At 32.0% G+C, this 13,984-nt stretch overlaps 1 protein-coding gene across 1 annotated transcript; it reads right to left on the minus strand.

Moving 5' to 3' along the window:
• Window positions 1-10,667: 10,667 nt before the first annotated feature.
• LOC106621588 (neprilysin-4) lies at window positions 10,668-13,658 on the minus strand. Its single transcript, XM_014240519.3, has one exon. The coding sequence runs from the start codon at window positions 13,598-13,600 to the stop codon at window positions 11,492-11,494; it is 2,109 nt and encodes a 702-aa protein (XP_014095994.3). The 5' UTR covers window positions 13,601-13,658; the 3' UTR covers window positions 10,668-11,491.
• Between the last annotated feature and the right edge of the window lie 326 nt (window positions 13,659-13,984).

Below are 13,984 nucleotides of genomic sequence, written 5' to 3' on the forward strand. Positions count from 1 at the left end.
TTTATAAAAGGAGACAAAATTCCAATTCCTTCAGGAATAACACAATCCACAATATTATGATCATCACCCATATGAGAATTAAATGGTGTACTAGGCATTTTAATTATACAAAAATTTATTTCAATAATAAACTTTTAGGACTCTTCTCTTTTCCTTCTCTACAAAATTTTTTCCCATATACATACGACAGTATGTACTTAAACAAAATATATGCGGTTTTTAAAGCACAACGAATTTGTAGTCGGTTGATTTTTACATTAGAATCATTATGAAAACATCTCGATGTAAATTATATTATCTAGAAAGATTCATTCCATTACATTCTGTACTCTCCTCTTCAATTTTAAACACCGGCTTTTGGAGGAACTCCGCTATCCACTGTTGCTTTTTGTTGCCCCTTAACATAAACTTTTCTTTTCTTCTCCCTTTACAAACACTTTTAAGTTTTTCCACGCTGATATCAAATAGTTCCTTACAGCTTTAAAACTATCACTTCCATAGGACCATAATAAATTATGGTAATGTAATATTACGCAATTAGCTTGCCGTTGATTATCCTTACTCAGGTCTGAAAATTCAAACGGAGCTTTGATGTGGAAACAATGAAATTCCTTTTTGTTGAAGACGACAGCTATTTCCTTTAGAATAAATTTATTATTATAGGCTTTGAAGCCTTGAACATCTACTGTCGCAAACATTATGAAAATTAATAATGAAATATATTTTAATGGTCGGCTTTTTATATGTTCGTTAAGAACAAAACAAAATAACCAATCTTCATATTTATGTGGTTTGAAAAATACACATACAAACTTGCACTTATTCCATATAATAATAGAATTTGCGTTGCAAGTCTATTTTATTTTTATGAGAAATAAAAACTTCGTTTGTCTTTTATAAATCCTCGTCCTTAGTCCTTAATGATGGATCACAATCCTTTGTCCTGAGCACACTTGAGTTAATTGTGATCGTCACTTGTCTCGTCAATTCGAGTATTAAAAATTAACTGTCCTTGTTGAATGTCAAGATGTGTCTTTATACTTTCTTCATATAATCCGTGCATTTCGAAAAAATTGCACTTTCTTAGATTTACATTCAAAGTCGATTTTCTTATAAATTTGATTTGAGCTAAAATAACTGTGTATTTTTTCTGTTTAACTTGTTGTTTTCATACTTATATTTATGTATTATTGTATATGTGTCAAAAATATAATTTTATATATTTCCTTTTGAAAATGAAGACCTTACGATCCCATAGAGATTAAGTGTTGATCGTATGTATAGCTTTTTCGAATAAGTCCGCTTGGTTATCGAGAATCTTTATTCTATTTAAACTCATCTTGCATTTAACCGCAAACCTTCTCTCTTATTTTTAATTGATTATGATAATATAAAATAAATGATTTTATTTTCAAAATTCATTAGAAAGTTAAATCCGTAAACTTAATAAATCGCCTGATCACTTTGAACTTAGCTTTTGTTGTGAAATATTCACACGTGCTCTAGTGAAAGGGCACCCGCTTCGTAGAAATTTGATAACACAACAACGTGAATATCTTTCAAATTTCACAATCTTTCTAACTATTAACATATTTATACGCTTATTATTAAGCTAATATTGAACACAATTTTAATATTATAATGTTATACTGTTTATTACTACAAAAATAATATGAAACTTTTAGCATCACCAAATTAGATGTGTTCTTGTTGGAGTTTCTAGTATACATGAACGATTCGCGACCGGCGCTTAGGGTACGTTACTTTTGAAAATAAGTATAGTTCAGTGGAAAATTGTACAAGAGTTCACTTTTAAAATATATTGTAGTAGAGTAGACGTTGCATAAACAGTAAGGGGAATTTAAAAGACAAATATATATATGAAAAAATGTTAAAAAATTACATACTTGATAAGAAAATATTTAAAAACTGAATTTTTGCAGACATCACATCTCTCCGTTGTCTGTTTAAATTGAAGTGTCCGTCCCTAACGTTCGTTGTCACTGTTCATGTTCTCGTTTTGTACGTTTAAAACGTTCGTCAAATCAGTTTAGGGTTGCTAATTATCGTAGCAATTCCAAATGTATAGCAAAATAGCTATGAACTTCCTCACCTTTATTTCATTGAGGTTTAAAGGCTTATCAACATTACTTTGCAATGCATAGAGATTCGTCTTCTCTTTATCAGTTCCGGTGTTATAAATTATGAAAAGAAAACTAAATATGTATAAGCAGTGCGAGTACCTGAATGAGCTTTTAATTCTGGTGGATGCGTCAGAATGCCTCGAAAAGATGTTTGATCTGCATTCAAACTAAACTCTTTCTTTTTCCATACGAGCGCCTTTCATTTCTTGCATGACGACAAACTTGTCTTGTTGAGAAATATGGTTATTGAAGCTCTTCATCATGAGCGCCTGCCACGAGGATTGTAGAACTCTTTAAAGTAACCAATAGATCGGATCTAGTAGAACTCTTTAAAGTAACCAATAGATCGGTTATACATCAGTCGCTATATGATCGTTGCGGCATACATGAGATACAAATCCATTTCACGTTCGTTCCTCAACGTGTAAACATGTTGCATGCGAGAATCAAGCGTTTTATATAATTGCACTTCTTGTAATTTTCATATAAATTTATTAAATATATCATTTGTTTTGTTTTCTTTTTTTCGAAAAATATTTTTTTCTCCCATTTTGTTTTCTCATATGAAACTTTCTAATTTTCATATAACTTGTGTGCGTGCCGTGCGCAAAATGCGACGTGGTCAAAATAGCAATTACTTAACTAATTGATTTGTCTATTCATGCATTCCATCGCAAATAATACAATACTTATTGAACGGTAATTTGATTTGTAAATATTTATGGTATAAATGGAGCAATACTCCTCTATATAGTATAATCGTATCACAAATCCGTACAATATGTGTGTGTGTGTATTTAATGAGTGGCCTTAGCACACGTGAAAAAAAGATGAAACAAAACTAAAACAAAAAAAAAAAAAAAACAAAAAGAACAATAAAAGTAAAAAACAACAAAAATATTTACTAAAAATAAAAGAGAACGAAAGTTTTAGGACGTAATTCCAATCCAAAATCAGTGTTCATAGTCTAAAAGCTGTATAAAAGGCTAAGCCGCCAAAAATCGTAGTCCATATATGTACGTACATACTTATATAATAAAATATATTAGTTGTATATATGTACATATTGGATCATATATAAAATGCATTTATGTAGTTGAGCCTTAGTTGATCCTCTCTCTGCTGGCTGACCACCACACGTCATACACACACGTCACAAGAGACATACATATGTTAGCTATGTATGTATGTATATATGTAAGTAGCACAGCAATGAAGGTTAGCTTACTTGTCATTATGTAAAATGTAACTCAAATAAATACAGAAGTTAAACACAATTCGGTGAACTTTATACACATACACACATGCCCACCAATTATGTTATATGCGTATACATGTGTACGGTATGTAGTATATGTGTGCTGCATAACTGTGCTTCAAATTACTGTAATTGAGTTCTAGAGGTAGGTTGATGGTGGATGTGGCAACAACAGGCAATGTAGTTCTGAGTTTGTCTCCTAAAGATCATGGTCTAACTTCAGTTAGTAACTTCTGTAGTAATTGGATCATGGATGGATTGTTTCTCATAGCACTCCGGAGTAGCGAAGAAGAGTTGTTGATTATGCGTACGCTTGGCGTAAATGTATCTTACAATAAGAGACTATTCACGGACACTGCGGCTTAATCACTGAGCTCACAACAGGCAGCATTTCGTGCCCTTTAATTTCCTCATGAGTATGCTTGCGGTATTTGCAAAGTAGTAGAAACTTGGATTTGCAACTGATGAGTATAGTGATTTCAAGGTCAAACCCATATTTATCATATATGGGAAATATAACTAACCCTTTATCTCGCATTGTTATCTTAATGAATTTAATCGCTGCGGGAAACTCGTGTTAAAATTGAAGCGTTTGAAGACAAGGAGGAAGCTGAATTAATAAAACACGTAGTTCAAAAACCGGTTTTGCATAAACCAATACAATTGCCGAAAAAGCGCAAAGATGTTTTAGTTAAGGGGTTAGGGGCAGTCAGAGGCACGAAAAATGAGAATTTCCAGTAATTTTTTTTGCTTTTAAATCATGTTATTTTACAAAAGTAGTAATATGGCATTATCATAAAATGTTTCGACTTGAAGTCACAAAAATTTAAATTTTTTTTTTTTTTTAATTTCCAAAGTCTGTTTGTGTTGATCCAGTTCCAAAAAAAGTCCTTGCGGTGACAATCATAAGTCCTTGGACATTCATCTCAAATTAATCGGATAAAAAAAATTAGATTTATAAATAGATAATCCTGGACCTGATCGAAGCTTTTTTTTTCAAAAATTAACAATATGGCGGCCTCAGGATATTTTCTTCTAGATTTTTCGGAAAAAATCAACTCTCAATTGGTCTAAAAAAATCGAAATTTTTGAAAAAAAAGTCCTTTAATCAGGCTTGAGTTTATTATGTATTCTAAAAGCTGTATAAATTTCATTAAAATCTATTAAACGGTTTTCGAGTTACAGTTGTCAGCAGTTCAAAAAGCTTAGTTTTGATAAAAACGCATTTAAAGTTTCACACTAGAGCTCCCGAGCGCTTTGAAGTGCCCGAGCTCTCTTTGTTATTTGTCGAATAACTCAAAAAGTAATTATCGGATCAACTTGAAAATTTCAGAGATTATTTTAAAGATATTACAATTAACGAAAATGCAAAAATTTATATTTTTTAAAATTCTGACTACCCCTAACCCCTTAAGCAAAATCCGAAACTCACTGAAAAAGAAGAGGAAGAAGGTTATGTAGACGCAGACACGATGCTGCTATAATGTAAAAATAATGTTGCGTCTGTACCAGCAAGGAAGATCTAATCAGTCCTTCCAAAGTTATTAACAAACAAACACTAGCTGATAAATTGATGAATATACATATTACCGAACGTGTCCAATGCTCCAAAGGATTGTACCCAATCTAATAGCTTTGGAGTTGAGAACATAGTGTGAAGATAAGTCAAGAATAAAGTACGACGACCGGCTGCTTATGTCGTCATAAATGCAACACTGAACTCTGATGAAGAGCCAAATGACGATGTGGAATTTAGAAGAACCAATCGCAAAAGTTTCACAAGTTATTCATTGTAAGACCATAGCTTCCTTCTCCGCGTCAAATGTACTCCCTAGACAGAACAGAAATGCCAAAGCTGCACAATGGCGATATTTTGAACTAATTGAACTGCTCATTTTGATTTTTGCTATAGCACATATCTACCGATGCAATTATTTTTCTGAAATTTGCATAATTTTAACTGGTTCCATATTCGTTTGCCATTGCTTCATAATCCTAGTCATTTTCCGGTTTGACAATTTCAGACTTATTAATTTTTGTATGCCACATTTGCTGTCTTATTATTTGACTTAAGATAAATATATGTCATTGATACTAACATCCGATATACATAGACGGTCTCTGTTATAGCCAACATTAGATTCGCTATCTAAATAAGAGAAATTTCCGCTTTTATTTGTCGAATCTTTGCAATGCTTTCCAATTCTGACATATTGATGATATTTCTTACTCCAAACGTGAAAATATAATTCGGTTAGGTTAGATGGTTGATCCCTCAGCAAAGTAATATATTGGAATTCGGCAGAACCGAATTAAATAGCCGAATAATTGGGGAAAAGGCAATGTTCATGTTCATGTGGGTAGCTATATAACTAGGTATGCTAGAAAACTTTGTCCACTTAGACAACCAGGTTTTAAAATTTTTGCAAGGCACTGACACACACCTATTTTAAGCAGTTAAACAGAGTAACAAACAAACACACACACACACACATGCATACATACTATCGAAACACACTAACACATACACACAGTTATATAGTTATACTGTAAAAAAAAATCGCCGATTAGCTGCTCACTCTTGTAAACTACAGCTTCTTAGACCTCTAGCTCTCTGCAGTCTACGAGCAATACAAAAGAAAGTAGAGAAAAAAAATTGAGAAAATTTCAAATAACAACAAGAAGATGGTATTTCAAATAAACTCTATACGCAATAAATGAACAATAAAAACAACAATACTACTGTCGTATACACAATAGCTATAACTATGTACTATGTATGTAAGCTTATATATAAAATAATATACATATAAATATATATATATATACTATATAAAAATAGAGTTAAAAATCAACTTAAATATCTAAATAGTTTAGCTTTATCCTTGTATAGGCGCAATGTGAACAACTTGTTAGTTGTTAAGATTAATTTACTTCAAAAGAATAATAAAAATAAAACAAAAACCCAAACATAAACGCGTTCAAATAGCATTTGCTTTATGAAAATCCTAAAAAAAATTCCTAACCTCCAAAAACTATACATATAAATAGTACTAATTTTTCGCTATATTTTTTGAAAATTTCGTGTTCCCTAAAATTTAATCCAATTTTTATAAAATTTAATGCAAATTATAAATAATATCGAATATATATTGAAAAAAAAAATTTTTAAAAACAACGTGATAATAATTTTACTCCACTTAACGTACAATTATACAAATGATATATGGGAAAAGCTCTATATATGTAATACCTAAATTATAGCTAACTTGAAACTAATGTGACCCTCACCTTATAATGTATATACTCGTTAACTTATGAAAATGAAGCCCACTGTGCTTTCTCGTGCTAATGTGTTTTGCAAAAGGTGACACAAAGTAAGTGGTATGCACCCGCTTACTTTAGCCGCCTATAGGGATTTTGCGTAAAAGTTCAGTATACACGCTGTTCAAAAAGTTCATGAAAAAGTTCTATACAATAACGGTTCATAAACATGTATATAAAAGAGGAAATGTTAATTATGAATTGTGTTATAAAATTCTTATTAATACTACTAGAAGTAAATTACATTTAATAATGGCTCCTCAACTTCAGTAGTTTGATAACCTTCTTCGCTGTTTTTATCAGCAATATAAGACTATGTAGTTCCAAATCTAATAACATTATCCTGCTTTATACGTTGAAAAATTCCCTGCTTCACTTTTGCTAATCCAGTTGGGATTTTAGAACCTTTGTGTAATCCTCCTGGTGTCTTCCCTTTTTTCTCTCTGAAAGATCATTTCATTTCCTTTTCTTAATTCAATTTCTTTATTACATTTATTTTTAGTTTTTGTATTTTTTTATTTTATTTTTTTTCATTATTTGTTTTTTTTATCTTATTATTTTATATATTTTTTTTAATAATTTTTGTTTTGTTATTATTTTTGACTTTTTGTTCTATTTAAATTTTTAATTAAAAAAAATTTTTTTTTTTATATAATATTTTTGTTTATTTTTTGATTTTTTTTATTAAGCATTTTTTATTTTAATTTTGTTTTGTTCCAACTTTCCTAAAACACTTTGAACAGAGTTGTATGTAGCATAACTGATCGACGTTTCAAATAAAAAATAAAAACATATTTAGTATATACAATATATATACAGATAGTACTTAGTACGCCAACTGTTTTGTAGATAACTGTAATTTAATAAGCAAATAAATAATATATATAATGTAATTATATTTAATTATTCTAAGGCGTTCAGAAGTAAGCGCGCGTTGTAATGTAAACGAGTATAATAAAAACAACTACGAATCTGAGTATATACAATATAAATAGATATACGAACTTCAAATTAAAAGGCAGCAAAAACAAAAAAAAGCAACAAATGAAAATCTATGCATTTTGTAAAAAATAAAACAACTAATAAAAAATTAAAAAAAATATATAAATAAATATATTTGTAACAAAAATTTCACTTGGGCTTAAGCTAAAAGGTAAGTTTACTTTTTAATTTATATAACTCTCCTGTTTAGGTATGTATTGACAATTTTCAAATTCTCAAGCAAGAAATATTCGAAAAAAGTTCGTACAAATGAAAAAGGTAATAAAGATACATAAATAATTGATATATGGTATAAATTAAAAAAGGTAAGTCTATACTTTAGTAAACTTTTTGCATAATTTGTGTTAATGTAATGTCATGAAATGAGAGCAGAAGTAGCGGAGAAAGCTGAATAGAAAACAAAAAATAATTGAAACCACAAACAATTAGAATGAAAAATATAGATTTTATCAATGTTATGACTGTTCTGGAAATTGAAGCTTGAAAAAGTTTTGTGTTAGTAGTCGAAAATTTTATAGATACCAATATTGCATCAAATAACGAAAGAATTTAGCAAATTACGCTGACAAATTTTTAGACTCTAGTAGCTAATATGAGTATTAAGTTAGACTATTGTCTAAATGAATTTTTCGGATAATTATGGGAATAATTATAATAAGGAATAGAGAGAGCGGTTCCATCAGGATCTAAAAGTGATGGTAGAAATGTATCAGAGTTGATGGAATCGTCATATGATGGCAGATTACTGCTGGTCCTTAAAAAGAAATTGTCAACTGGAAAATTATTACCATTAAAGAAGTTTGATTAAAGTATGACATAGGTTTTCGACGATTTTCTCTCTGTCTACTTTGATGTATCTGTTTTTTTTTTTTGAAACAAAACTGATATAAAATTTTTAAGATGTAAAATGAAAATAAGTATTTAAAAATAAACAAAAGCAAATTTTACAAAAACATTGATATTTTCATAAATTGAAGGTAAAAATATATCCAAATTTGATCTTATATCTAGAGAACAAAATCACTGTAGACCAATGTTTTCAATTTCCTAAAAACAAAAAAAAATTCAGTCCTCCGACTAGAATGCCCCCTTAAGCCTGCATGGCATGACCCTGTGTCGTAATAGTTGATTTATTTTAGACAAATTAAGATTTAAAGCGGATGGCAAGCCTTCTTAATTTTTTTTAACCTCTAGTCCGATGGTTATATTGCGATATTTCTTTGTTTATTGAATAAAAATATTCTAATTATATGGCTGCGCTAAATCTTCACAACTTGATATTTAAAATTTTAAATAAAATATTATAAGCTACAAATATGAATAACAACATATCTACTTAAGAAAAATATTCGATTTTTTTTCTGCATTTAAAATTTTGAGTCACGTAGAGCCATAGGGTTGCCTATAATTTTTTTTTTATATTTTAGGCTTAAAACATCCGAGAGTGTTGCCCTACAATCTGAGAAAAAAATTTGTTTGATTTAAATTTTTTTCTTCTTAAAACTTTAAGTTTCCTGGCAATACTATATACTATTTTTTTAAGCTTGAAACAGCCGACAGTGTCGTCCTACAATAAGGAACAAATATTGTTTTTATTACATTTGATTTAAAATTTTGAGCCACGTGGCAACTCCATATAAATTTTTTTTTAAAAAAGCTTAAACCAGGTTTGAATTAATCTCCACTACGAATGTGACGGAAGTTTGTTGCGTAACACAATTTCGTTGCAGTCAACCGAATTTATTATTGCGGGTAAATAATGATCGAACTGTGAAGAATATTCAAAAAAGTTCTAAACTAAAATAAAATGTTATAAAATATACATAGATATCTGTATAAACCCATCCATATGTCCATCCATATCCATAGGTGAGTAATCTCTCAATTTCATTAATTTCTAAACAGGCTGTTGCACAAAACGTTTTACTTGTATGAATTAAAATTCTCTACAAAGTGCAAAAAAGAAGCTTACACAATACTTAGAAGTGGTAATGAATTACAAGTATTAAGACTACACTAAAAGCCACCTTACTTTAATATGCTTAATGTGCAGATGATGTGGTATAACCAAGAAGTAGGTAGTATGTGTGCATGTACATCGTTACACATGCACATACGTGCGAATTATCACCTTCGCACTTTACAACAATCGATATGGTTGAATATCTAGGTAGCAACGTATGTCTGTTACGCCGTCTCCTTCACCGCAAGTGTCGCCATCAAAGACAATAGAGAAAAACTCTGTCGTCATATCAGCAAAGTCTATGTCGAATACCACGTCGAATACAGAATTTAAGTTGGCGTCTGGGCAATCCAATATTTCTAGCTCAAGTTCCAGCAGCAATTCAAGTTCAAATTCGACTATATCGTCTGTGATCGCAACACCAATTAGTATTAAGCGAGAAATGACTCGACGACGAACACTGGTTGTGGAAAGCTGCGTCGATGGCATTAATATTGACACTGGTGCTACGTTCTCGACATCAGGAGATATATTAGCTTTAAATGGCAACGAACGTGTCGAACAGCGAGATGTACTCCCTATTAGAGGGCTTCCACTACACATTGCAAACGAGGAAAATTTAGGATTATATACACAAACAACACCATCGACACCGCGGTTGTCACTCTCATCGCCATCATCGCTGTCATCATCAACGAACTTGTTAGCACCTAGTACGAATTTGGAAAGCACATCGATCGCTAAAGTCGCGCGCAACAACGAAATCACCCGCATTCAATTCTACTAAACAGCTACAGAAATAGCAGGATATGCCAAAATATTTGCAGTTCAATCCATATGTGCTGAACGGTTACCGACCCCTGACAACCTTCCGTGGCTGCCTATGGAGCTTGCTCTTCTGGCATAATGAAACTGTTAATATACTCACTCATGGTAAGTGAAATTCCTATATTCCATACATACATACAATGCTAAATAAACTTTACAAGGAGGTTTGTTGTTAGATTTATTGAGACACTATATATGTTCGTTTATATACATTCCAAAAACAAAAATTTAAATTTGGTTTTTTACACCACATAGCGTTTGAATGTAGACTAGGTGGAGATTGTAAACCGATCTAAAATCACTTTGCAGACTACGGCGAAAAACCATATGTGGTCATAAATCTGAAATAGTTCAACTAGTTATTGCTATTTAACCTAATTACTCTTCTGAAGGTTTAAAACTTACAAAACTTCGAATAAAACAAAGTTGTGTAAACGAGTTATAAATGCAGAACACCGTTTAGAAAATACTAAATTATTTTGAACTCAATTTATCATTTAAATTTTTTGATTTGAGATTCGAATTAGCTAGTTTCTTAAATTAAGATGAAAGAGGTTCTTACAACGCTCTGGACAGCTACCTTAACACTTTTCAGACCTTCAATTTGTATGATAACATCGAAAGGAAGTACTTCAGCCAAGCATTTCTATAAATTATTAATAAATCTGTTAATATAATCGCATCCTTCTTCTTTTGTTTAAAATACGTTGCTTTGTAATATTATACACAAGAATTTTCGACTTAACCGCTCCGAATTGATTGTGCTTATATGCATATGCTAAGTTTTGTTTCACAATGAAATTAAATAAACTTATGTATATACATATGTATATATACACATATATACGTATACACATATGTATGTATACAAATGTTTATGGATTTCTGCTAAATTACTGATAATGAGAGACATATGTTGGTACTATATATATATATATATATATGTACATAAGCCTAGTAAGAATTTTTAGTTTAATATATTTCACACTTATTGGGGCGGTTCATTTGTTTGTTCTCTTTGCAGTTAAATTCTTTCACGAACTTTCCATAGTTCGAGAGAGGTCCGATTACTCTAAACTCGCCTGGGACATGCTGGTCGGTTGATGTTTGGAGTTGTTTGACTTGGGGATGGACATCATTGCACCAAATTTGTGCGAAGCTAATAAAGAACAATTGTTTATAGTTGTAGGGGAATTTTGGTAGGGTTTCCATCACAACGTCATCCCCAGCACGTTCTGCATCTTCATACCAACGCAGATACGCATCGTATGCCAATCGCATACCACCATTGTCTGCAATATTTTCTGATTGCGATACGCTCTTCGGTAGTTTACGTCCACCATACTCGTACTGACTATATTGATTGCTGAAGCACTCAGTGCGATTAAGAAAAATCTCTGTGGATTTCTCGTCCCACCAGTCACGACTATTACCGTCCTTGTCGAAGCGCCGTCCGGTATCGTCGAAGGCATGTATAAGTTCGTGCCCTACCAGCGCGCCTAAAGTACCGAATTTCACTGCTGTTGGATAGTAGTCACCCCACATAATATACGGCTGCAGAATCGAAACCGGTACTTTGATGACATTTTCAATTAGGATATTAGCAGGCGTGTAGGATAGTATTTCGCCAGCTTCTATAGGTTTTGGCTCTTCATGTAATTTTGCGATAGATCTTTTAGTATCTAACTCTAATAAAGCAAACACATTTCCTAGATAATCGTATTTATTAGTGACCAATGAACCAAATTCTTCGGTAAAATCATGATCTGAGTATGAATTGATTTCCATTCGAAGGGCATCGAGTTTTTCAAGTGCATATTGACGAGTCGGTTCTGATATCCAGGTGAGGTCATCTGAGAGTAACTTATTTTTGAATGTTTGTTTCAGTTTATTCCACATATATTCCACATCTTGCTCAGTTTTACCGGTACTATATCTACGATAGACCATATTATCCACATTCTTAGCAAAATATGATTTGGTCTTCTCAATGCAGGTTTTCTTTTGGTTCTTTGGCGACTTATCGATATCCAGCATGTAATCGTTGAGGAATGTATAGAAAATATAATTAGCTAGTGTTGCTTTTGGTGTCAAAGGAATAATTTTCAACAAGTTCTCCTGATATGATCCAGCATACTCATACACTTTGTCTTGAACTATTTCTCCCAATGTTATGTTCATCAGCTTTTTCATGTCTATTACTTTGCCGTATTTGGTTTGCAAGTCTTCAATGGTTGTGAGTTTTGATAACTCATCTAGACTTTGACCGAGTGTGTCATCAACTAAACCCCACGCTAAATTTACCTCGAAATTCACAATTTCATTTGCAGTCTTCGTAGCCAAATGTGTATCCATTCCTAAAAATTTCTCAAGCTCTTTACGAATTTTATTTTTATAACTATCTCTATACACAGCTGTTGAATTATCCAAATACATAACACGACTTTCTAAGGGCAGTTCCGCTTGGCCAATGTAAATTATATTGACGCTGTTGTCTTTAAAATCCGCCATTATATCCATGCCTATGATGATGTCCTTGCCATATTTGTGAGCAATTTTTGCAACTGTCTCAACCCAGTCGAATTTATCCGCATTCCATTTAGCACCGCTGAGCGCAGGCATTTCCCCAAACTGGGCGATAGTGCGAATTAAGTCTTGTTTGAGGTTTTCTTTCTTCTGAACTAAATTCATACAGGACTCAAAGAAGTCCTTTACTTTATTGTCGATGTCGGTGTAATTGAAATTTGGATCATTTGTTAAAAGTTTTTCCACTTTGCGGTCAAGTAAATGGCTCAACTCTTCAAATAGACCAGTTGTCAAGTGATCGATTGTAGTAGCAGGGTAGAGGCGGGTCCAATTTCCGCACGCAAACTTGTAGAAGTCATCGCATGGATCAATTTTCCTATCCATATTGTTTAATATTGAATTGGTCTTTGCTGTTCGCATTATATCGATTTCCGTTTTCGTTGGATTCAAGGGAATTTTTTTAGCACGATCCTCTATTAACGGTGTAGCGAAGGTGTGTGCGCATGCCAAAATCACACAAATTATTTGCAACGAATACTTTTTTAAACATTTCATTTCGGAGAGCAGACGCGTTGTTATACAGTCGAAAATCAAATTGCAACTGTTTTGTTGAGATCGCCACAATCATCCCAGTTTTCGTGTCTTCATCTGGGGTATGGGTGCATACATACACGAGCATTCATACATACTTAGATTTTATGACGTGACTAGAGTATGACTCTGGGGTTATCGGTTTGGCATTGTACGACTCATTTAAGAACATACACTCCTATATATACGTGCCCACACAAAGACGATTTGTACTATACGTATATACATATGTTTGTATGTATATATAAACGGCTTGCAAAATCGTAATTATAAATTACTAATAATGAATCATATACTTATGTCTGTACATATGTGAAAAAGGAAGCAGTGGTTGATATCTTTATTCCA

The sequence above is a fragment of the Bactrocera oleae genome, chromosome 3 (genome assembly GCF_042242935.1).
Source record: "Bactrocera oleae isolate idBacOlea1 chromosome 3, idBacOlea1, whole genome shotgun sequence".
Classification (NCBI taxonomy): Eukaryota; Metazoa; Arthropoda; class Insecta; order Diptera; family Tephritidae; genus Bactrocera; species Bactrocera oleae.

Bases quoted from the DNA above. Each gene is read 5' to 3' on its own strand.
- LOC106621588 (XM_014240519.3), bottom strand. From the start codon at position 13,600: ATGAAATGTTTAAAAAAGTATTCGTTGCAAATAATTTGTGTGATTTTG.